The 26519-nt window shown below is 37.3% G+C and overlaps 1 protein-coding gene across 8 annotated transcripts in view; it reads right to left on the reverse strand.

Annotated features, from left to right (window-relative positions):
* NCOA1 (nuclear receptor coactivator 1) overlaps positions 1-26519 on the reverse strand; it is a 260501-nt gene that overhangs the window by 38277 nt on the left and 195705 nt on the right. For all 8 annotated transcript variants that reach the window (XM_073791697.1, XM_073791698.1, XM_019943146.3 and 5 more), the window contains 4 exons: positions 24180-24360; positions 15508-15625; positions 14071-14239; positions 5230-5544 (listed from right to left, as the gene is read on the reverse strand). In XM_073791697.1, the coding sequence (XP_073647798.1) occupies positions 5230-5544; positions 14071-14239; positions 15508-15625; positions 24180-24360 (783 nt within the window). The remainder of the gene's footprint in view (positions 1-5229; positions 5545-14070; positions 14240-15507; positions 15626-24179; positions 24361-26519) is intronic.

Consider the following 26519-nt stretch of genomic DNA (forward strand, 5'->3'; position numbering starts at 1 on the left):
AAAGAAGATGTGGTACATATATACAATGGAATATTACTCAGCCATAAAATGGAACGAAATTGGGTAATTTGTAGAGACGTGGATGGACCTAGAGACTGTCAGACAGAGTGAAGTAAGTCAGAAAGAGATAAACAAATATCGTATATTAACGCATAATATGTGGAATCTGAAAAAACTGGTATAGATGATCTTATTTACACAGCAGAAATAGAGACACAGACTAGAGAACACACGTATGGATACCAAGGGGGACGTGGGGGTGGGGGTGGGAGGAATTGGGAGATTGGGATTGACATATATACACTACTGATACTATGTATAAAACAGATAACTGAAGAGAACCTACTGTACAGTACAGGGAACTCTACTCAATGCTCTGTGGTGACCTAGATGGCAAGGAAATCCAGAAAAGAGGAGATATATGTATACGTATAGCTGATTCACTTTGCTGTACGGTAGAAACTAACACAACATTGTAAAGCAAGTACACCCCAATAAGAATTTTTTAAAAAAACTTAGTTATTTCAGACACATGCAATAATGGAGAGAAAAGAAACATTGGCCCTAGATCTTAAACTGTTGTGAGTAAAAAAGTAAATATACAATAGGGAACATTCTATAAAGGTCTGGAAGATGAATGGAAAAGCTGAGGTACTTCTGACTTGGAGGGTACCTGTCTGATGGGTACATATTTGGGGAAAATCCGACGTAATTTCATTAGCTGGAGAGAAGTATATAAGAAACAAATGGTCTGAGAAAATGGACTATTTATTTAACTAGAAGAAGTAATTACTTTAGACCAGCATTTCCCAAATTGGTGTTCTAAAGAACATTGTTCTGCAGGATATTAATAGATGTGCCAGGAAAATAGCATGCTGTGCTGTATTAAGCATTGGAAATAATGGGTTACACAAGGTGAAACAGATTTCTTTACTGTATTAATTCTATGAGCCTTTAATTGGCCAAAGCACAGTGCAGAGCTCCCAAGAAGGGGATAAACTATGCAATTTATTTATCATGAACCTTTCTTTCTTACATATAGCCATTAACATTTATTATTATCTCCTAGAACAATCTTCTATGGAACATTAGTTTGAAAGATAATATCTATATCAGGCTTAGGATTCCAGGTCATTGGCATGCCTTAACTTTATCAAATAACAAAACAAGCATCCTTAGAAGTGATATCTCCTGATAAACAACCTATTGCTTAAAGGATTTCTTACTCAATGATTTGATATGAATAAACTTCTCAGAGAGATAACAGTAATAATATCATACTGTTTTGTGTTTATACGGTACTTAATAATATATAAATTATTTATAAAATACACGGACATATCAATGTATTTTATTATATTCATATTTAATACATTTAATATATTTTAATATACTATTTGCAAACTAGAAAGCCTATGAAAATTTTATAAGAGAATCCAAAGAGCTGCAAACAGCTATCTCCAAAAAGCTCAATTCTCAACTCTAGTTTCATTCATTTTTTGACTCCCATTAGATTAGAAAACAAATTGATTTGGAGGGAAAAGCCCAATATAATATAAATATTAAAATTACAACTTTCAGGCACTGTGGAATAGGATAAAACATTCAGAATCACGTCAAAAATAAAGATAAGCAATATTATGGTTCTAAAAGGCTCTTAAGTATGAAAATCTACATACTTCTTAAACTCAACAGACCTTGCACATAAGTTTAAATGAACCATAAGTTTTACAAAGATTTATCAAAAAACTCAGTATATGCAAGATAGTATATAAAGTTTTCAGGCTACAAAAGTGAGCAAATTTCTATTTTCTGGGAACTCTCTGTTCAGTGGCAGAGGCCAATACAGAAGTGCAACGCACAAGCGCTATATTGCATATATAGAGATATGTAGAGCAGCACTGGGGGAGCAACTAACTTAGCCTAGGACCTGAAGGCAGGGACCAAGAGCATGAGTGAGCTCAATGGAACCTTGAAAGGTGAGAATGCCAGGTGGCAAAGAGGATGGCAGAGTTAACTCAAGGCAGAAAGAACAGCAAGTCTAAAAACAGAAGAGAAGGCAATGAGGATAGGTGAAAATACATTAATACTTAGCGATGAAGAGAAGTAAAATTGCCAGAAGTGTGGGAGTTGGGATTCCAAATTTACAGCTTTATATATTCTTTGAATTGTGAGATAACATGAAAATGAAATGGGTGGGGACAGAGGAAAAATGCTTGAGAAGTAGTACAAGTGAGAAAAGAACCTTAGAAAATAAATCAAAACCTTAGAAAATAAATAGGTTACTTTTAGAAGTAGAAGGAATTATTCTAAAAGTAGCAATCTACAAGGACTTTCTGTTAAAGAAAAATTATTCCTGCCCTTGGAAAAACTCAGTTTATCTTCCTCTCCCCTTGACTGTGTGTACAACCTAACTAATGCTGTGTGCAACAGTCTCACTCTAAGCTGCTTCTTCTTTCTGATTACTAAAATGCTACCCATTTTCCAGTAAGCAGGTCAAATTCTACTTCTTCCAAGGAAGTCTTCCTAAAAGGATCACCATACCCTTTATCTCCTCCAAAACCTTAACCTTTGGGGGTTAGGGAGTGGGAAGAGAGAAGCTGGTAATCCTTAGATTAGAGCTGGTTACACAAATTCAAAAGCCTTTAAAGGTCACATTGCCAGGCTTGTGTTACTAAAGGAGATGTGGTGCTTGAGGCCAGTGGAAGAGCACAAACCCAGCCTATATGCGTAAAATGCACACATGTGCACACATACACAATTCAGGCTTGCTGTCACTTTATCTGCCTGAATGGATTTTTTTCCAGTGCCTTAGCAAGAAGCCCTTCTACAGTAAACCTGAAAGATGATTATCTGGCCAAGAGGTTCTCAACCAGGGGTGACTTCTGCCCCATAAGAAAGAGTTGGCAATATATGACGACATTTTTAGTTACCACAGCTTGGGGAGGGGTTGCTACTAGTATCTGGTGGGTAGAGGCCAGGGATGTTGCTAAACATCCTTCAATGTACCAGTCCCCCAATGCTCATAGTGATGAGGTTGAGAACCCTGATTCAGCCACCACATACATTCTTGCCAAAACAAAGAGTTCTTTAAGGAAGCTTATTCTTTTATCAGGCAGTTTTCATTGCCAGAAACGTTTGCTTGCTGGGATTTACAAAAAATACTCTTTCTGAGCCACAGTTGGTTTAATCTGCAGATGTGGAACCTGCAGATACAGAGGGCTGACTGTACACTATGTTTTGAATACCCCAAGCTGATTGTATGTTCTGAAAATTGCCCATATCTTTTATTCTTTGTATTCATCTCAGTAACTAGTATAGTCCCCCTAAATATATTTTGTGAAAAATTCAATACAGGGGAACTATTAAGTATTTCTTATTGTGCTATCTAATAATGAATGACAAGTTATAACAAGAAGTAGTTTATCTTAAATAATACTCAGAACGTATTATTGTTTCCCTTGTTTCTGTTTTCTTCTTTCTCTTCCCTTAATTCCTCTTTGTGTCCTTTATTCCACCCCAGCATTTAAAAATTATTCCTTAGTCTACCATTAAAAATATTTTTGGGCTTCCCTGGTGGCGCAGGGGTTGAGAGTCCGCCTGCCAATGCAGGGGACACAGGTTCGTGTCCCAGTCCGGGAAGATCCCACATGCCGCGGAGCAGCTGGGCCTGTGAGCCATGGCCGCTGAGCCTGCGCGTCCGGAGCCTGTGCTCCGCAACAGGAGAGGCCACAACAGTGAGAGGCCCACGTAACGCAAAAAAAACCCAAAAAAACAATTTTTCATCCTATGTCAACTCTCTCTTTCTCCCTTTCATCATCTTCCTCCTTTTAAGTGGAATGGAAGCACATTTTATATTATTTGTTATATTTACTGAATATAATTTTATAATAATAGCTAGTATTTACTAAGTGGGACTACATGCCAGGCACTGTGCTAAGAGCTTTACATCTATGCTCTACATCTATTATCTCATTTAATCTACACAACACCTATGAGGTAAAGGAATTACTTATTAGATTCTTTTTACAGATGAGGAATCAGAGGCTTTAAAAGGCTCAATAAATTGACTATCAACCCACCTCAGATAAGGTTAAAACTAGGACTTGAAACTAGAGCTAACTCTTACAGCCATCTTATTATGCTGCCTGTCTAATATAATTTAGCTCCTTCTTCCTCTTCCTTTGTCTATTAGTAAGGCTCCAGGGAATTTCTTTAAATGTTTTTTTAAAAATTCAAAGCAATATAGACATATGGTTAAAAAAATACAAAAGATTAATAACAAGAAGCAACAATCTACAGTCCCGGTCCTGCTTCCCAGAAACAATACTTTTAACAGTTTGGGTTTTGGGTTCTTGATGATTATCCCTGTAACTGCTGCTTATACAATCTTAAATATTTATATCATTATACCTACTCATTATTTGTCATGAGAGAAAATACTTAACTCATCCACAACTCCCAGGACCCCCAAACTATCCCTTCCTCTGTTCTCCTAGTATTATGACATCATTAGGCTTTAATCACTCTAACTACAAACAACATAAACTTCATTTTGTGTTCAATTATAAACAATCTCTCTCTCTTTTTTAAACTTTTTATTTTATATTGGAGTATAGCCGATTAACAATGTTGTGAAAGTTTCAGGTGCACAGCAAAGCGACTCAGCCATACATATACATGTATCCATTCTCCCCCAAACTCCCCTCCCCTCCAGGCTGCCACATAACATTGAGCAGAGTTCCTGTGCTATACAGCAGTAGGTCCTTGTTGGTTATCCATTTTAAATATAGCAGTGTGTACATGTCAATCCCGAACTCCCTAACTAGCCCTTCCCGCCGCCCTTCCCCCTGGTAACCGTAAGTTCATTCTCTAAGTCTGTGAGTCTGATAAACAGTATCTCTTGATGCTCTACTTTAGAAATTAATCAATGTTTCAATTTTATTAATTTAATAATTATATGATGTTCATCCTAAATATTTATTTCAAGAAACAAAAGTAAATTCCTTTCAAACTGTTGGTGTCAAAGTACTTTGTTATGAGCTAGAAGTCTGTAATTGAATGAATGTCCCTTATTCTTATCATAACAGACCAAGGATGACTTTGAGTCATAAAGGTTCTGGGCGCAGACTTGACACCTTTATTGTAGCAATTGGGCTGTCTTATTACAGAGAGAGAGAGTTAGCACATACCTTTAAAAAGGATCACCAGCTGAACAAGAGTACTCACCTGCTGTTGTCCTTGTAATCGCTGTTGAAGTTGAAGTCTAAGTTGGTTGGGTGCTGCTGGAGGTCTGTTTAGAGTCTGCCTGGTCTGCATGCCCATGCCAGGTGAAAAAGCACCTCGAGGAGGTGTTACTTGAACAGGCATAGTCCCCAGTGAAGGTTTCTGCCTGACCATGCCTTGGAAAGGGCCAGAGAGATTGGCAGTAGGCGAAGGAGAAGAATAAGGCTGGGAATAAAGGTTGGGTCTTTCTTCCATCATCAACGGTGGTGTTGCTTGTTGTGGTGGAAATCTCTCTGATAATACATCTAATCCACCTCCCTGTTGGAAAATAAGCCAGAACATTTTACAAATAAATTTCTGGCAATAAATGACATGCTTCTCTATATGATTTTGGATCTGAGGGCATGTTATCTCTAGAAAGTTTCATAATAATATATTCATGCTGAATTCATGAAGCTCTCCAGAAGTTTGCTACTTAAAGGAATCACTTATAAAAGTTACTTCTGAAATGGAGTAATAGATTAACGGAGATGTTTAAAATCTCAGTAAAGAGATGAAAATATAGTTAAAATAAGGGCCTTACATCAATGAAATAAAGCTAAACGGTTTAAAAAGAACCTCACTGCAAAGTCTAAGAATCAACAAATGTTACATTTAATGGGTTACCATGAGAAGTAGATTCCTAAAGGAGGGATTAACTTTTCTATCTCAAATACAGAATTCATGCTTTTATCTCATTTGAAAAAAAATTCATAGCTGACCTAACAGAATGCAATAGTTAAACTTTTTGACTATTACTCATTGTAAGAAATGTAATGTAAATTGTGACCTAGTGTGTGTGTGTGTGTGTGTGTGTGTGTGTGTGTGTAACTGAAAACAGAGTTTCATGAAACATAACTTCCCCTTTTTCTGCATTCTGATACTCTGTATTCTACATTGTTCTACTCCATTAAAAAAATACTGATGGCGGCCTCTAGAGTGAATCACAGGAACCCTGAGGATGAACTGACCCTTTTATTCACTATTCCACATCGCGTTGCAGACCTATCAGAGGGAGCCATGTGATAATTGTGGCCACCAGCTGACCCCACAGCCACCTTCTGCCCCCCTTGGACCCACCCAAGAATTTCTGAGCCTTCTTTATGAGAGAAGGAGGAGCTTTAAGATGGCGGAGGAGTAAGACGCAGAGATCACCTTCCTCCCCACAAATACATCAGAAATACATCTACATGTGGAATAACTCCTACAGAACACCTACTGAACGCAGAAGACCTCAGACCTCCCAAAAGGCAAGAAACTCCCCACGTACCTGGGTAGGGCAAAAGAAAAAAGAAAAAACAGAGACAAAGAATAGGGACGGGACCTGCACCAGTGGGAGGGAGCTGTGAAGGAGGAAAGGTTTCCACACACTAGGAAGGCCCTTCGCGGGCGGAGACTGCGGGTGGCGGAGAGGGGGAGCTTCGGTGCCGCGGAGGAGAACACAGTAACAGGGGTGCGGAAGGCAAAGCGGAGAGATTCCCGCACAGAGGATCGGTGCCGACCAGCACTCACCAGCCCGAGAGGCTTGTCTGCTCACCCGCCGGGGTGGGCGGGGGCTGGGAGCTGAGGCTCGGGCTTCAGTCGGATCGCAGGGAGAGGACTGGGGTTGGCTGCGTGAACACAGCCTTAAGGGACTAATGCGCCACAGCTAGAAGGGAGGGAGTCCTGGAGAAAGGCTGGAGCTGCAGAAGAGACAAGAGACTTTTTCTTGCCTCTTTGTTTCCTGGTGCGTGAGGAGAGGGGATTAAAAGCGCCGCTTAATGGAGCTCCAGAGAGAGGTGCGAGCCGCGGCTATGAGTGTGGAGACCAGAAACGGGCAGGAGACGCTAAGGCTGCTGCTGTGGCCACCAAGAAGCCTGTGTGCGAGCACAGGTCACTCTCCACACCTCCCTTCCCGGGAGCTTGTGCAGCCCACCACTGCCAGGGTCCTGTGATCCAGGGACAACTTCCCCAGGGGAACACACGGCGTACCTCAGGCTGGTGCAAAGTCACGCCAGCCTCTGCCATCGCAGGCTAGCCCCGCAGTCCGTGCCCCTCCCTCCCCCCAGCCTGAGTGAGCCAGAGCCCCCGAATTAGCTGTTCCTTTAACCCCGTCCTGTCTGAGCGAAGAAGAGACACCCTCAGGCGACCTACACGTGGAGGCGGGTCCAAATCCAAAGCTGAACTCCGGGAGCTGGGCGAAAAAAGAAGAGAAAGGGAAATCTCTCCCAGCAGCCTCACGGGCAGCGGATTAAATCTCCACAATCAACTTGATGTACCCTGCATCTGTGCACTACCTGAATAGACAACGAATCATCCCAAAGTTGAGGCGGTGGACTTTGGGAGCAACGATATATATATATTTTTCCTTTATCTCTTTTTGTGAGTGTGTATGTGTATGCTTCTTTGTGTGATTTTGTCTGTATAGCTTTGCTTTTACCATTTGTCCTAGAGTTCTGTCTGTCCTTTTTTTTTAATTACTTAAAAATATTTTTTTCTTAATTATTTTTAATTTCAATAATTTTAATTTTATCTTCTTCTTTCTTTCTTTTCTCTCTTTCATTCCGAGCTGTGTGGAGGACAGGCTCTTGGTGCTCCAGCCAGGCGTCAGGGCTGTGCCACTGAGGTGGGAGAGCCAAGTTCAGGACACTGGTCCACAAGAGACCTCCCAGCTCCATATAATATCAAATGGCGAAAATCTCCCAGAGATCTCCCTCTCAACGCTAAGACCCAGCTCCACTCAACGACCAGCAAGCTACAGTGCTGGACATCCTATGCCAAACAACTAGCAACACAGGAACACAACCCCATCCATTAGCATCGAGGCTGCCTAAAATCATAATAAGGCCACAGACACCCCAAAACACACCACCAGACGTGGACCTGCCCACCAGAAAGACAAGATCCAGCCTCATCCACCAGAACACAGGCACTAGTCCCCTCCATCAGGAAGCCTACACAACCCACTGAACCAACCTTAGCCACTGGGGACAGACACCAAAAACAATGGAAACTACGAACCTGCAGGCTGCGAAAAGGAGAACCCAAACACAGTAAGTTAAGCAAAATGAGAAGACAGAGAAACACAGCAGATGAAGGAGCAAGGCAAAAACCCACCAGACCTAACAAATGAAGAGGAAATAGGCAGTCTACCTGAAAAATAATTCAGAATAATGATAGTAAAGATGATCCAAAATCTTGGAAATAGAATGGAGAAAATACAAGAAACGTTTAACAAGGACCTAGAAGAACTAAAAAGCAAACAAACAGAGATGAAAACACAATAAATGAAATTAAAAATTCTCTAGAAGGGATCAATAGCAGAATAACTGAGGCAGAAGAACAGATAAGTGACTTGGAAGATAAAATGGTGGAAATAACTACTGCAGAGCAGAATAAGGAAAAAAGAATGAAAAGAATTGAGGACAGTCTCAGAGACCTCTGGGACAACATTAAACGCACCAACATTCAAATTATAGGGGTCCCAGAAGAAGAAGAGAAAAAGAAAGGGACTGAGAAAATATTTGAAGAGATTATAGGTGAAAAGTTCCCTAACATGAGAAAGGAAATAGTTAATCAAGTCCAGGAAGCACAGAGAGTCCCATACAGGATAAATCCAAGGAGAAACACGCCAAGACACATAATAATCAAACTATCAAAAATTAAATACAAAGAACAAATATTAAAAGCAGCAAGGGAAAAACAACATGTAACACATAAGGGAATCCCCAAAAGGTTAACAGCTGATATTTCAGCAGAAACTCTGCAAGCCAGAAGGGAGTGGCAGGACGTATTTAAAGTGATGAAAGAGAAAAACCTACAACCAAGATTACTCTACCCAGCAAGCATCTCATTCAGATTTGACGGAGAAATTAAAAGCTTTACAGACAAGCAAAAGCTAAGAGAATTCAGCACCACCAAACCAGCTTTACAACAAATGCTAAAGGAACTTCTCTAGGCAGGAAACAAAAGAGAAGGAAAAGACCTACAATAATAAACCCAAAACAATTAAGAAAATGGTAATAGGAACATACATATCAATAATTACCTTAAATATAAATGGATTAAATGCTCCAACCAAAAGACATAGACTGGTTGAATGGGTACAAAAGCAAGACCTGTATATATGCTGTATGCAAGAGACCCACTTCACGTAAAGGCTGAAAGTGAGGGGATGGAAAAAGATATTCCATGCAAATGGAAATCAAAAGAAAGCTGGAGTAGCAATTCTCATATCAGACAAAATCGACTTTAAAACAAAGACTATTACACGAGACAAAGAAGGACACTACATAATGATCAAGGGATCAATCCAAGAAGAAGATATAACAATTATAAACATTTATTCACCCAACATAGGAGTACCTCAATACATAAGGCAAATACTAACAGCCATAAAAGGGGAAATCGACAGTAACACAATCACAGTAGGGGACTTTACCACCTCACTTTCACCAATGAACAGATCATCCAAAAGGAAAATAAATAAGGAAGCACAAGCTTTAAATGACACATTAAACAAGATGGACTTAATTAATATTTATAGGACATTCCATCCAAAAACAACAAAATACACATTCTTCTCAAGTACTCATGGAACATTCTCCAGGATAGATCATATCTTGGGTCACAAATCAACCCTTGGTAAATTTAAGAAAATTGAGATCGTATCAAGTATCTTTTCCGACCACAACGCTATGAGACTAGATATCAATTACAGGAAAAAACCTGTAAGAAATACAAACACAGGGAGGTTAAACAACACACTACTTAATAACCAAGAGATCACTGAAGAAATCAAAAAGGAAATCAAAAAATACCTAGAAACAAATGACAATGAAAACACAATGACCCAAAACCTATGGGATGCAGCAAAAGCAGTTCTAAGAGGGAAGTTTATAGCTACACAAGGCTACCTTAAGAAACAAGAAACATCTCAAATAAACAACCTAACCTTACACCTCAAGCAATTAGAGACAAAAGAACAAAAAATCCCCAAAGTTAGCCGAAGGAAAGAAATCATAAAGATCAGATCAGAAATAAATGAAGGAAACGATGGCAAAGATCAATAAAACTAAAAGCTGGTTGTTTGAGAAGATAAACAAAATTGATAAATCATTAGCCAGACGTATCAAGAAAAAAAGGGAGAAGACTCAAATAAATAGAATTAGAAATGAAAAAGGAGAAGTAACAACTGACACTGCAGAAATACAAAGGATCATGAGAGATTACTACAAGCAGCTATATGCCAATAAAATGGACAACCTGGAAGGAATGGACAAATTCTTAGAAATGCACAACCTTCCGAGACTGAACCAGGAAGAAATAGAAAATATAAACAGACCAATTACAAGCACTGAAATTGAAACTGTAATTAAAAATCTTCCAACAGGGGGCTTCCATGGTGGCGCAGTGGTTGGGGGTCCACCTGCTGATGCTGGGGACGCGGGTTCGTGCCCTGGTCTGGGAGGATCCCGCATGCTGTGAAGCGGCTGGGCCCATAAGCCATGGCCGCTGAGCCTGCGCGTCCGGAGCCTGTGCTCTGAAGCGGTAGAGGCCGCAGCGGTAGAGGCCACAGCGGTGAGAGGCCCGCGTAATGAAAAAAAAAAAAAAAAAAAAAATTTTCCAACAAACAAAAGCCCAGGACAAGATGGCTGCACAGGCAAATTCTATCAAACATTTAGAGAAGAGCTAACACCTATCCTTTTCAAATTCTTCCAAAATACAGTAGAGGGAGGAATACTCCCAAACTCATTCTACGAGGCCACCATCACTCTGATACCAAAACCAGACAAAGATGTCACAAAGAAAGAAAACTACAGGCCAATATCACTGATGAACATAGATGCAAAAATCCTCAACAAAATACTAGCAAACAGAATCCAACAGCACATTAAAAGGATCATACATTATGATCAAGCAGGGTTTATCCCAGGAATGTAAGGATTCCTCAATATATGCAAATCAATCAACGTGATATACCATATTAACAAATTGAAGGAGAAAAACCACATGATCATCTCAATCGATGCAGAAAAAGCTTTCGACAAAATTCAACACCCATTTATGATAAAAACCCTGCAGAAAGTAGGCATAGAGGGAACTTTCCTCAACATAATAAAGGCCATATATGACAAACCCACAGCCAACATTGTCCTCAATGGTGAAAAACTGAAACCATATCCTCTAAAATCAGGAACAAGACAAGGTTGCCCACTCTCACCACTATTATTCAACATAGTTTTGGAAGTTTTAGCCACAACAATCAGAGAAGAAAAAGAAATAAAAGAAATCCAAATTGGAAAAGAAGAAGTAAAGCTGTCACTGTTTGCAGATGACATGATACTATGCATAAAGAATCCTAAAGATGCTACCAGAAAACTACTAGAGCTAATCAATGAATTTGGTAAAGCAGCAGGATACAAAATTAATGCACAGAAATCTCTTGCATTCCTATACACTAATGATGAAAACTCTGAAAGTGAAATTAAGAAAACACTCCCACTTACCACTGCAACAAAAAGAATAAAATATCTAGGAATAAACCTACCTAAGGAGACAAAAGACCTGTATGCAGAAAATTATAAGACATTGATGAAAGAAATTAAAGGTGATACAAATAGATGGAGAGATATACCGTGTTCTTGGATTGGAAGAATCAACATTGTGAAAATGACTCTACTACCCAAAGCAATCTACAGATTCAATGCAATCCCTATCAAACTGCCACTGGCATTTTTCACAGAACTAGAGCAAAAAATTTCACAATTTGTATGGCAACACAAAAGACCCTGAACAGCCAAAGCAATCCTGACAAAGAAAAACAGAGCTGGAGGAATTAGGCTCCCTGACTTCAGACTATACTACAAAGCTACAGTAATCAAGACAGTAGGGTACTGGCATAAAAACAGAAATATAAATGAATGGAACAGGACAGAAAGCCCAGAGATAAACCCATGCACATATGGTCACCTTATCTTTGATAAAGGAGGCAAGAATATACAGTGGAGAAAAGACAGCCTCTTCAATAAGTGGTGCTGGGAAAACTGGACAGCTCCATGTAAAAGAATGAAATTAGAACACTCCCTAATACCATACACAAAAATAAACTCAAAACGGATTAAAGACCTAAATGTAAGGCCAGACACCATCAAACTCTTAGAGGAAAACATAGGCAGAACACTCTTTGACATAAATCACAGCAAGATCCTTTTGACCCACCTCCTAGAGAAATGGAAATAAAAACAAAAATAAACAAATGGGACCTAATGAAACTTAAAAGCTCTTGCACAGCAAAGGAAACCATAAACAAGACGAAAAGACAACCCTCAGAATGGGAAAAAATATTTGCAAATGAAGCAACTGACAAAGGATTAATCTCCAAAATTTATAAGCAGCTCATGCAGCTCAATAACAAAAAACCAAACAACCCAATCCAAAAATGGGCAGAAAACCTAAATAGACATTTCTCCAAAGAAGATATACAGATTGCCAACAAACACATGAAAGAATGCTCAACATCATTAATCATTAGAGAAATGCAAATCAAAACTACAATGAGATTATCTCACACCAGTCAGAATGGCCATCATCAAAAAATCTACAAACAATAAATGCTGGAGAGGGTGTGGAGAAAGAAGGGAACCCTCTTGCACTGTTGGTGGGAATGTAAACTGATACAGCCACTATGGAGAACAGTATGGAAGTTCCTTAAAAAACTAAAAATGGAACTACCATACGACCCAGCAATCCCACTACTGGGCATATACCCTGAGAAAACCAGAATTCAAAAAGAGTCATGTACCACAATGTTCACTGCAGCTCTATTTACAATAGCCAGGACATGGAAGCAACCTAAGTGTCCATCCACAGATGAATGGATAAAGAAGATGTGGCACATATATACAATGGAATATTACTCAGCCATAAAAGGGAATGAAACTGAGTTATTTGTAGTGAGGTGGATGGACCTAGAGAGTGAAGTAAGTCAGAAAGAGAAAAACAAATACCATATGCTAACACATATATATGGAATCTAAAAAAAAAAAGAAAGAAAATGGTCAGAAGACCCTATGGGCAAGACAGGAATAATGATGCAGACCTACTAGAGAATGGACTTGAGGATACGGGGAGGGAGTCAGGTAACGTGGGACAAAGTGAGAGAGTGGTATGGACATATATACACTACCAAACGTAAAATAGATAGCTAGTGGGAAGCAGCCGCATAGCACAGGGAGATCAGCTCAGTGCTTTGTGACCACCTAGAAGGGTGGGATAGGGAGGGTGGGAGGGAGGGAAATGCAAGAGGGAAGAAATATGGGGTCATTTGTATATGTATAACTGATTCACTTTGTTATAAAGCAGAAACTGACACACCATTGTAAAGCAATTATACTCTAATAAAGATGTTAAAAAATATATATACTGGTTATGATGCACTAAAGTGATCTTTTAACTACAAAGTCTCAAAAACGCTAACCCGGAAGTTGGAATGTCATGGAACATATAGGTTGAAGTGTAGCATGAATGGAAGACAAATTAAGTCCTAAAATAAGAAATGATGTTATAAAATATGGATTTTATTCTAGGGGGAGCTTGTAAGATTATGTTCCATAGTAAAAGGCTAAAACTCTCTAATTCTAATTATTATGATATTTTTGTTTAAAAAGCCCATTATTTAACTATTATATATTTTGATAACTTTCACAAGGGTAAATTATAAAACAGCTAAAACACAGTGAGGGTAATATGGAAAAGTCTTGCTTAAAAATAATTTTCTAGCTTTCAGGGCTCCATCATTTAAATAATGTCAACTTTAGTAAATACCTGAACAAGTTTGTCAATTCCCAGAGCTCTGTCTAGTTCAGCTAGCTCAGTTTCATCTTTGCCACTGAGGAAGGATACCAGCTGTTCAAGAAGAGCCTTCTCATCATTTCTTCCTTCGACTGTTGTTGGTGGACAGAGAAGCTCATCTAACTGTGAACTAATGCACTGGCTGCAGAATCAAAAGATAAGAAAGTTTAAGACTGATATAGCAAGTAAGTACTCAACCTTAGGAATGCAAATACATACACACACACACACACACACACACACATATATGGAAATGTAGTTCTAGGAAATTCTCTGTTGAAATGCTTTTTTAACCAATTCTTATGCAATGAAAATTTCTATACTTAATGGGCAGAAATTTATGAATGTTTGGTATGTAGCTTGAATATATTTTTCATTATTTTGTCAATCAGTGAATTTTGTTTCCATATTCTTCATGTTAGCTTACAGAAATAGCCTGAAAAATTAACCAAACATAGTTAAGAGAAAATAATTTTTAACAGAAGTAAAAAATAAAAATCAACCAAAAACTCAGAAAAAAATCATTTAGTCTATATCAAGATTTATACTATTTATTCTATGGGTGCCATTAATTATTGATAATTGAACCATAATCAAAACAGTACATATTATATTACTTAACTTTCAAGGATGATCAAATTATATTGATAACATGACATGATTATCATTTACAAAGGAAATCAAACTAGAAAAATGAAACATGCTCAGTGTTAAGCAATAAATTGTTGATTACATGTAGTCTAATCCAAACTGATACCAACTGATGCATAAAACTTAGAAATACATAGAAGATAATACTAGTACTAATACTACTTGTATAATAATATAATTATAAGGATTCTTCTTTTGGGAAGGTAAATGGGACTACAGTTCACAGTTAAGGCTCCACACTCAATATTACCTACTCATCCTTTGGTTGCTATATATGAGATACACTCTATGTGTTGGAATGGGGCTACCTGTGTGGATTAAGAAATTAAATTCCAATTAAGATGGGACACTGAGTAGAGGTGGAAAGTACCTTCCCTTCTTATCCACTCTTGCTCCAAATAAAGAGAAAAGCTGGACAAAATAAAGAGCAACATAGTTGTTGCGCTGAGGCCAATTCATCCACAGGTCCCAGGAATTTTATGGTAATCAATCAAAGAAAAGTAAGAGATGAAAAATAAAACAACAGCTGCACACTATATCAGCCTCCTGATAATTACAATGTACACTAGCCTTGCAGTCATGCAGTAAATAAATGTTTGATTCGGTGTCCTCCTCCGTCCTTTTCTTTTCATTAAACCTTCACTTCTATTAATATCTCACAAAATACCAATACAGACTGGAATCTAGTTTGGGAAAAGTAGTTCTTTGCTGTAGAAGTTGGTATCTGATACTTCATAATATACAAAATGTATTACTCACTCCTCTGGCTTATTCTGATTTACAGCTGTCACTGTATTATTTGTCCATGGAACCTGATCACCACTTCCTGGTTGTCCAAACTGGTTATCAATTGCTTCCAATTCCAGCTCAGGTAATCCTGGTTAAAGAAGAAAAGGTAAGAAGTCAGGACATATTACAATGGAAGATAAGATGATAATATTTTTAAGAAGTAATATATTGTACGGTAGAGTGAGATTTCCCCTATAAAATACTACCTCAGTGATACAAAAGTCACTTATCCAGAAACTTAAATTATCTAGAATGTGACCACATAATAAGTAAATGAGAAAGTGAGAAAAGGTCTCTGAATCAAAGGAAGTCCGATGTTAAAAGTTTTTATGTATTACCATAAGAGAATCACTTAGGACTTTGTCTGAAATTATTTATTTTAAAGACAATCATAACAATTTGGTTGACTGCTTATTCAGTCTACACCATATTAGAATATGCTATAAGTAGGGGCAGTGTTACTGTCATAAAGTGAGAGCCGCAAGTAAAAGATAAAATATGTTCTATAAAAGGCAGGAACAGAAACTAAAGGGCACTGCAGTCTGGGGACAAAACTCTACAGTTGTTAACTGAGAATATAGCTGTACAATAACAGTATAATTAATTGATGTCTATAATGATGAATGAAAAAAGGGGTTGAATTATGTCTTGTAATAGAAGAAAATAGTTTGTGCACTTTAGAACGTTTTTGTGTGGGCAATGGTTTTGAAAGGTTTATTTCTGTACTATTTATAGTAGGAAAGAACTGTAAATAACCTAAATACCAGAAATTTGCTGATTGATTAATGAATTATGGTATAGATATTTACAACATGCTGATAAATGAAAAATAAAAAAAGTATAATCTAAGACATTATGTTCAGGATGATTCTGTTTTTATAAGCTATTTCATATATATTAATAGAAAAAATGCTCGTAGGCTATATATCCTTGGTAGATTTTAGGTTGTGAGATTAAGGATTACTTTATTTTCTTTTAGTGTTTCTCATGGTTATTTGTAATCTCTAAAGAGAACAAAATTCATATGTTGAAGCCTTAACCTCTAGTACTTCAGAATATGACTGTATTTGGGGACAGGGCTTTGAGTGAAGTGACTAAGTTAAAATAGAGTCGTTAGGGTGGGCTCTAATTTAATATGACTGGTGTTCTTAAAAGAAGAGGTGGTTAGGACACAGACAACACAGACAGTGGGACAGCCATGAGGACATAGTAAGAAGGAAGCCATCTGCAAGCTAGTGAGAGAGGCCTCAGAAGACACCAAACCTGCTAACCCCCTAACCTTGGACTTCAAGCCTTCAGATTGTGAGAAAATAAATTTCTGGCAATAAAATACCACTGGTTTGTGGTATTTTATTATTATGGCAGCCCTAGCAAACTAAAAACAAAAACTAAGAAAGCCTTGGTGGCTTAAGAAAAAACAGAATTAGGTAGAATTCTTCATTCTAATGAATGGAGAATAAGTAGATTTAAGGATGCTCCCCAAATTTATTTAATGCTGGATACTGATCATTATTAACCACACAAAACATGTTAGGCTCACTTTTATGTGAAATATACTCAATATTTAGTATGAATGAAACATAGGAGTCCATATAAAAGCACATTCACTTCTACATGCAAAGAATTATAGCCTGCAATTAAACTTTCTTCTTTATCATGACAAATGATAGAGAAATCAAATTCTAAAAGGATTCTGGGGAAAAAAAAGCAAAAAACAAAGCAAACAAAAAACACCAAACAACAACAATAAATGGTGATAGGAAAGTAATCCCTTAATTCCTCTCATTACTTCAGTCAGGAAGTTGGTTAAAGATTATCTAAAGCTGTCTCATTGCTCTGCTGCACACATTAATTTTTCAATCTTATTCCTTTTTAGAAATCTAACCTAAACAAAATAATTATATTTAAGAGTCAAAGAAAACTTACATGGCTGTCTACCATCAATACTTAGTATTACAGGATAGTTTATTTGACTCAGTAATAGGACACAGTATCTCATTTTAGTAGTCTTGATGGGAAAAAAGGTTAAGAAAACAAGTTGGATAAAATATTTTCAAAATAAAGATTCACGTGCTAAATTTGGTGAAAAGGGGGGGAAAATCCAAAGAAATCAATCACTGATTCAATTAAAAGTTTTGTTTGCATAGGCTGTATGCTTAAAAGAAGTTGGTTTTTATTCTAAAAGTCACTTCAACCTTTTAGGACTTCCTTTAGAAACTCACTTACATAAAAAAAACTCGAGGATTTGCTGCAATGTTTTACAAAATACACACTTTATCTCTCTTTGTCCAGGGAATAAACCTACTATTTTTGGTCTTGTTTGTGTCTCTATTGCAAACATGAGTAAGTATGTATATATGTTACACAAGACAGGCATAGTAATTTTTAAAGGGACGCATTACTGCATTTACTAGTCTCTGTTGGAGAGAGGCAGCTGAAGCAGGGGTAGGAAACAAGCTCTTAGCGATTCCTGATCAAGCTATTAATGGTTTTGCTTTTTTTTAATCATCTGAGCAAAGGGCTCAACATCATATTTTCTCCATTTTAAACATGGTTAAAAGAAAACTTTATATCCCTGTGAGCCACAGCGATTCCAGCTTAGAAGAGCTTATATTATTAAAAAATTTAAAAACTTCTGCACACAAAGTAGAAAGCATTGTCTAATCAAGAGAGTGGCTTTTGCACACTTTACTCCACTAAGAGTTGATTCAGCATCTAGTGATTGTGATGTTCACAGTTAATTTTCTTCAGCTGTTGGTAAAGAGATTTCTGGTTCAGTTTTGTGTTGCATTTGGCTGTTAACTACTCACAGCAGTTACAATGTTTTATTTGACTAATTTCTCTACTATACAAAAAGAACTATAAATCAATAAGATGAAAACTGAATAGCCCAATAGATATATGGTCAGAGAATATAAACAGGTCACATGAAATCACTGAAAATTGATCAACCTAATTCACAATAAAAAAAATACAGATTAAAACTACATTGAGATACTTAAAAAAACACATCAAATTGGCAAAGATGAGAAAATGCATAATTCATCTTATTAGAAAGGACGTGTGGAAAGAGGAACATTATCAGTTAGAGTGTAAACTGGCATAAGAAAGGCCATTTGGCAAAATCTGTCTACCCTTTGACCCAGCAATTCTGTTCAGAATTTATATTTCAGATATACTCTCAAATGTGGTCAACTATCTCTACATAAGATTATTCATTTTAGTTTTGTACTGGCAAAAGATGCCTACCGATAGCCACAACACACTAAACACAACCTCAGAAACAGGGAACTAAAAATGGAGTTTTGAAGTACTGAAAATGTTTTATGTGAAACAATTATTTTTAGTTATGAACACTATTAATGTACTACAGATTAATAAGATTTTAAAAATTATCATCTCAGAATATGTTCATAGAACATAAAAACAAGCACCTCAGTAGGTCATTCCTTACTTCAGTGATGTTGCCAATGTTCAAATATTTTTGAAGTTCTTCTAGAACTGTCTTAACCAGTATACAAGTCCTTCAAGAAAATACTTCTCCTTATAACTACATCTAATTTTGGTTCTGATGTTTTAAAAAGTATTATTCTTTTCAGATCAACAAATTTGGCTCCAAATAACTTCACAAAACTTCAAAAGTCAAATCCACCCTCAAGGGATAGAAATTTAAAGATGGTAAAAAGGACATAGTAGAGGTTCTGAAGGTACTGCCAAGAAAGCACATTCTGTATATGTTGATCAACATCCTCCTAAGGTGTCTCTTGATGTGCTCTTGTAGTACATTTCTAACAAAATTATTTAAATCACTTGGTCACACAGTATGGTTGTGTGTGTGCATATATACACAATGTGTTTTGAAACCAGGCAGACTGAAATTTAAATCCTGGTTCTGCATATACTAACTGGATAACTTTGGGCAAGTTTTTGTTTGTGTGTTTTCTTTTCTTTCTCTGGAACTTATGACCTTAGTTTCCTCATATGTAAATAGATCTAAGGAAAATTTCTGGTTCAGTGTGAAATATATCATCTATATTTTATTTGATGTGTAAAATTATCACTGAAACAAAAGTAAAAGGGGAAAACAAATCTACAGCTGAAGGAGAGGCAAAAGAAGCAGCATGGCAGCTGACTAGAACAATGAAGAATTTCTGAAAGATAAAACAGATGGAAAGATAAAACTGATGGTGAAATTGACCTAAACTAAAAACCTTACATCAGGACAAAGAGGAGATTTTCCAAAAAGGGGGTTTTTCTCAGAAGAACACTAGAACAACTCCAGGTTCAGTGGTCATTCGAGCGTGTAAAGGAACAGGCCATGGGTGATTGCTGGGATAATTAAAGGACAACTGAACAGCTGCCACCAGGCACTGCTCTGAATGCAGCTGACTCTGGCGTCTGCCCATGGGATTAAAGTGGTGAGTACATGACTCAGTGTGGGAGTTCTGCCCAGGGAATCTCCCAAAGTGGGTGTGAGGGCTGCCACGAGGGATTTCCCCATCACCAACCCCCACTCCTTCACAACGACAACTAAGAATCAGGGCCTCTATAATCAGAACCTACATTCACACTGCCAGAGCAAAAGGCCTCTCACTTTAGCTGAAGAAACACTCTAGCTACCAAGATGTTTCATTCTAGGTCTTTTTCAGTGTATATGGACAGACAGCCCTGATTTACCAAACATTCAAGAAAAGTCAACAGCAGAAAAGAAAGATAGCAAATTTGACAAAGAGAGAAAGAAACTTTGAAGGAAAAAGGGTTGTTACAGAAAATAGATGAGCCCTAAAGTAATATGCTAAATTTATCATCACATAGATTTAAAAGTCTATCATATACATAAATGGTAATAGACTTCTATGAAAAAAATTTCTAAAAACGTGATCGCCACAATTGTAAGAACTCAATAGATTGACTGAAGAGCAGAATGGATATAGTTGAAGATTCAGTTTTGATCCAGAAAATCTGGCCCAGACTCTCTCAGAATACAGTGCAAAGTATGACAGAAAAGATAAGTGACATGGCAGATAGATCCAGAAGTTCTAATAGGTATATCTCAGGTGGTGAAATACTATGATAATTAAACTGTCCTATGTGAGACCTTTGGGCACAAGGTCAAGACATGGAATCAGCTACTGGATAATGGACTCTGGCTCTAGCGAAAGGTAGTGGTGGGCAGTGTAGATGCTAGAGGGGGCAGAGAATCAGAGGCAGTTCTCTTCCCTTTATAAGCTATCATATTTTTGTCCTCATCTTTTTTTCTTTCTTTTTTCTTCTCTAGTCTTTTGTTATCTTTTTCTTTCTCCTGCCCAACTTGTTTCCTTAGCCTTATGCCTCTTGAAACCTTTTTTCTTGTCGGTATGGAAACTTTGTAAACACTGTCTGCAGCTATCACCCTCCCCTCATTTACCTCAATTTCTTCCCCTCTATGCTTCTGGCCTTCAGCAATACTACAGCACAGGGTTTAACAGATTCTGGCCTATCTACAAACTTTTATACATGGAGCTGTATTCAGGGGAGGAAATCTCAAGAAAGAAAAAAGAGCTATTTGCCTCAAGACAGATTATGAATGAAAAACACTCTACTTTCACAGACTTGTAGAGCTAGAAGACACCTTCTTTTTTTTTTTAATTAATTAATTAATTTATTTATTTTTGGCTGCATTGGGTCTTGCTGCACACGACCTTCTCTAGTTGCAGCGAACAGGGACTACTCTTCCTAGAGGTGTGCAGGCTTCTCACTGTGGTGGCTCTCGTGTTGTGGAGCACAGGCTCTAGGTGCACAGGCTTCAGTAGTTGTGGCACACAGGCTCAGTAGTTGTGGCTCGTGGGCTCGAGAGCACAGGCTCAGTAGTTGTGGAGCATGAGCTTAGTAGCTCTGTGGCATGTGGGATCTTCCCAGACCAGGGCTTGACCTATGTCCCCTGCACTGGCAGGTGGATTCTTAACCACTGCACCACCAGGTAAGTCCCCCTTCTATTTTTATTAACTTTAATTTTCATCAAATTAACACATATACATAAATTTAAAAGTCAGGACCAAAAGGCCTATTAATGAATAAAAGCAGTTTCCTGTCTTGCCCCTTCTGATCCTTTAACTATTTCCCTTTCAACAGAGGCAACCATCCACAACTTGTGTAGCTGTTTTCTTTAGCATTTGCCTAATTATTTCTAAAATATCTCCATTTTAGATTTCTGACTCCCCATCATGATAGATGGGGTTTTAGTTCTCTCACATCACCTCTCTTATTACCTCCTGTGCCCTCAATTCCCTAACAGAGATCACAGTTCTTTATAAAATAAAAAGTTAATATTTAGATTCTTACGACTACACAAATATTACTCACTGCTAAGTCATGTCATGTACTATGTTCAAACATCCTTTCTTATATCATGATTTCTTTTCGCTGGAGTTAACAATTATTTTTTTTCATTTTCCTGCTTTTCTAGGAGAATTTTTTGGATGCTTCAACATTTTTGACATAAATCTATCATTAATATTTCCTATAAACTCAAAGAGATAAATTTAATTTCTCCCTTGGAGGCCACCTTTCCAGAGGACTCAGGCCCCCTGCTCCAATCAACACTGCTTGTTCTCTAATCTTGCTGATCATTCCTGGACTTCCCTTCAGTTCCTCTGTTTCCCCTGGACCCTGTTTTTCTTTTTTGGTTTTCTCCCTGTTCGCTGAAGTATATCTTCTAGGACCTGTCAAACAAATAAAAAAAGAGTATGCCAAGGAAGTATACAATGAGTGTATGGATTAAAAAATTTTTGAAAAGATATTTCATCCATGAATAACATGGGAAGAAAAAAAGGGACAAAAAGCAAGAAAGAATTTTTGGAAATTAGATATCCAAAATTTTTTAATTGCAAGAGAAATATCAGAAAATAAAGCTGGGAAAAGCTGTCAGAAAGAACAAAAAGACCAAAAGACGTATAGAAAGCAGGGAAGAAAAAGTTAAGATCGACCTTGTTTTGTTTGCTCTCTTTCAAGTTACAGACTTCCTTCAAAGTCCTGATTATCTTTGGCTGTGTCTATTCTAAACAGACACAGTGTTCTAAAACACTGACTGCTTAGGCTCAGTGTGAGGCTTGTGTCTGCTGGTAGCCTTCACTGTTGGATGCTTAGATGGTAGCATGACCTTTGCATTTTAGGGATTTCCCCATACATACCAATATCCAGACACCTTCTTTCTGGCCATTTGGTATCTCCTGAGATAACCCCTCCAGTCTCCCACATTGGAAGGGGAAGGACAAGGATGAAACCAATCAATATGCAGACTTTCACTTTATCTACTCTTAGCCTTACACCTCATTGCTTCCCAACTGTGCCGGATATCCCAGAGTCTGGAATCTCTATTTCAATTAGAAGACTTCTGAAGTTGTTTCATCTAATTCTTATTTTGCAGATAAAGAGAATGATACTCAGAAATTTCATGTGCTTAAGGTATTACCATTAATAAACGGGAAATATGAGACTTGAACCTAGGCTCCTGCTCTCATCTAGTGTTCTGGTCAGCTGAAAAACTGCTTCCAAAAATGTCAGAGATGACTTGAGATTTTTCTTTCCAGATGTCTGGAATCTTGGTAAGCTTTTGGGAATTGTGTCATGCCAGCTAAAAGCTGTAGTCAGACTGAAATAAACAAGGCCCACATCTGGTCCCATTAGAAGAGGGACAGGCAAATTTTGAAAGTGAGCTGGTTAGTTTCCTTTACTTTCAAGGTCACACAATGGAATTATCACCACTATTTTTTTCAACTTCAAAATTTGATGGGTGAAAACTATCTTCATGAATTGGAAGTATACTATTCAAAGTGTCTCTTAAGTAGGAGAATGCTACCATGGGCTAGAGGAGTCATGACCTATTTCAACATAAATGTCTCCTAAACAGTGGCCCATGAAAAACTCATTCTGTGGGGTAACATGTATTACTTGAGAAAAGGAATTCCATAATTAAGAAAAGTTTGGAAAATGCTGGATTAAAGAAATCTTTAAATTTAACTTGTAAGGCTAAAAGGATGTATTGTACAACATGGGGAATATAGTCAATATTCTGTAATAATTGTAAATGGAGTGTAAACTTTAAAAATTGTATAAAATTTTGTTTTAAATTAAAAAACAATAAACTGGCACAAACATAAAGCAAAACAATTTTTAAAATACATAAACTAGTTCATCTAACACAGGACTTCCTAAAACCTTTAATATGCACTATGGAATTTTAATAGAGGAATGGTGTATATGTCACGTAGCATTTGCCCAGTGTATGTTAGCACAAAATCCTTTTTTTCATAGGACTAGTGTTCAAGGAATACACTTTGGGAAACATAATCTGATCCAATATTATATTTCTGAAAGTCCTACTGTGGAATGCTTTGGGTAAGAACACAAAATTGCTCTCCTTAACATCAACTGCTCACCTTAACATCAATTACAAAAAAGTAGAGGTTATACTGTAACTTAAAATAGACATGATGAGTGAAGTTCATATGTCTGAAAGTAACTGTGTATTACTAATAGTGGCACTAATGAAAAGATATTTCACTCTCAACCAACAAAAGGTCTGTGCAATAATGATGAGAGACAAAGCACTAATCCATATTATCATTAAACATTTAAAATGAAGTTCTGTCCCCAACACATACTATTCAGCCTGGAAGTGGGTCTGGCAGTGGTGGTCTGAAGTGCAGCTGGCAGGATCTCCGATTTGATGGCTACAGTGGTGACTGCACCATCCATCCTCTCTGTCTCACATAAGCCTGGCAACTGTGCTGCCTTCTCCAGCGTGGGTAGTAACTGATCAAACTGGTCAAGGTCAGCTGTAAACTAAGAATGGAAACCAAAGTTAGAGGAAATATATTCTACACTTTCACCTGAAACAATGTAGAAAACAAGTTGTTCCTTTAAACTATATGAATTGAGTGTGACTATGAGAGAATGAAGAAAGAAGAATTAGAAAGATTGGGGTCTCACTGAAATAACAGGACCTAACACTGGAACAAAATGTGGACGCTTATGATATTAATATACTACAGGATATAAGATAACATACACATAGTGCTTATCTACTATATCTCTGTATAAAATGTATGCACTGGAAAAAGACTGAACTGGAAAGAAATATCGAGAGTACTGTGTTATGACGATAGCACCATGGGTGATTCTCTTCTGTCATATTTTTCAAAATTTTATAAAATGGCTTACTTTATGATGGTGCAAAACATACACTGTTTTTTAAAATAATTTTTAAAAGTTTGGGAAAGTTTTTAATAAATATTAGCTTGAAAGATCCCAGAAAGGTCACTTCCCACTTAAGTACTTACTAGAATAAGAAACATATCTTCTAGCATAGGTAGGGAGTTCCTACATCTGTCTGTGGCTATGCACAGGAGAAAACTGACCTTTATTTCACAGTATTATTCCACTATGGTTACCTTAAGATAATTCATCAACATAAAATGTCTACCTGTTTGGGTTTCATTATTTACTTCAACAAAAATTTCTTTCTAGATTGTGTAACAGAATTACATGTATTTTTTTTTTTAAAGTGTGGCTTCTTTCACTTAACGTTACATTTCTGAAGTTTAGACACCTTGTCGCAAGTAGCAATAGATCACTTTGTTTTCGTTGCTGAATAGTATCTCATTGTATGAATATGCTACAATATATTTATCAACTCTACTGTAATGGATTTGGGAGTTTTTCTGGGTTTTGGCTAATACAAGTTAAACTACTATGACTATTTTTGAACATGTCTTTTGTGGCACATGCAAAAAGTACTAACAATAAAGGAAAAAACTGACAAATTGGACTATGTTAAAATGAAGAACTTCACTCCAACAAAAAGCACCATTAAGAGAAAGAAAAGGCAAGGCACAACATAGAGAAGATATCCGCAAATATATAAACAATAAAGGACTCACCCAAAATGCATAAAGAACTCTTACAGGTCAATAGGAAAAATATAACATATTGGGAAAATGGGCAAAACACCTGAACAGGCTATTTACAAAAGAAGAAATCCAAATGACCAATAAATGTTTACCAGGGAAAGGCAAATTAAAACTACGAAATATCACTACACAGACCCCAGAACAGCTAAAATTTAAAAGACTGACAACAGCAAGTATTAACAAGGATATGGAACAACTAAAAGGAATTCTCACACACTAGGAAAACTGGCATTATCTACTAAAGATGAACACATACATATTTTACGATCTTGCAATTCCACTCCCAGGTATAAACTCAGCAGAAATACATGTACATGTGCACTAAAACAGATGTGCCAAGATTGTACACAATGGTATTTTCTTATAAAGCTGTTACTTTTAAAGTTAATTTTAAAGCATGAGAGTTTTAACATAGTTATTATTTAAAGCTGTTTTTCAGCTGAGAAACACAGCACTAGTTTAGTTGTACCAAGAGACAGCCTTCTCAAAGAGCACACACGTAAAGAAATAACCCAAATAGTGTTATAGTAAAGAGAGACAATACAGAGCACTATGAGAGTGGAGAGGAAGGGAATGTTTAACTAAGGCTACTGGGGAAGGCTTTACAGAAATGATGTCTGAATTGTTTGTGAAGGATGAGTAGAAGTTCAGCAGACATAGAAAGGAGAGCAAGGCAGAAGATGCTTAGAAGAGACATGGCTTATCTCAGGAATGGCAAGGGCTTCCATGTGCCTAGAATGCAGTATGCCTGAGGGAAGAGAGAGACTTCTGTGAGATGAGGGCACAAAATAAAGCTGACTCAAGAAACTGTAGGACCTATACGTACTAAGTGTGAATCTTGTTTCACAATGAAGAGTCTTATTAATAAACTGCTTTGTGAATACATTTTCAGCTATTTCATGTATGTCTATATTCTGTCTAAATAATGTGTAAGCTCCTAGCAGGGAGGAACCACATTTTCTGTTTTTCTTAAATTCCTTCAGAGTCCACAGCAATTACTCAATAAATGAAGTTGCCTATTACTTTTCACTC

The sequence above is a fragment of the Tursiops truncatus genome, chromosome 14 (assembly GCF_011762595.2).
Source record: "Tursiops truncatus isolate mTurTru1 chromosome 14, mTurTru1.mat.Y, whole genome shotgun sequence".
NCBI lineage: Eukaryota > Metazoa > Chordata > Mammalia > Artiodactyla > Delphinidae > Tursiops > Tursiops truncatus.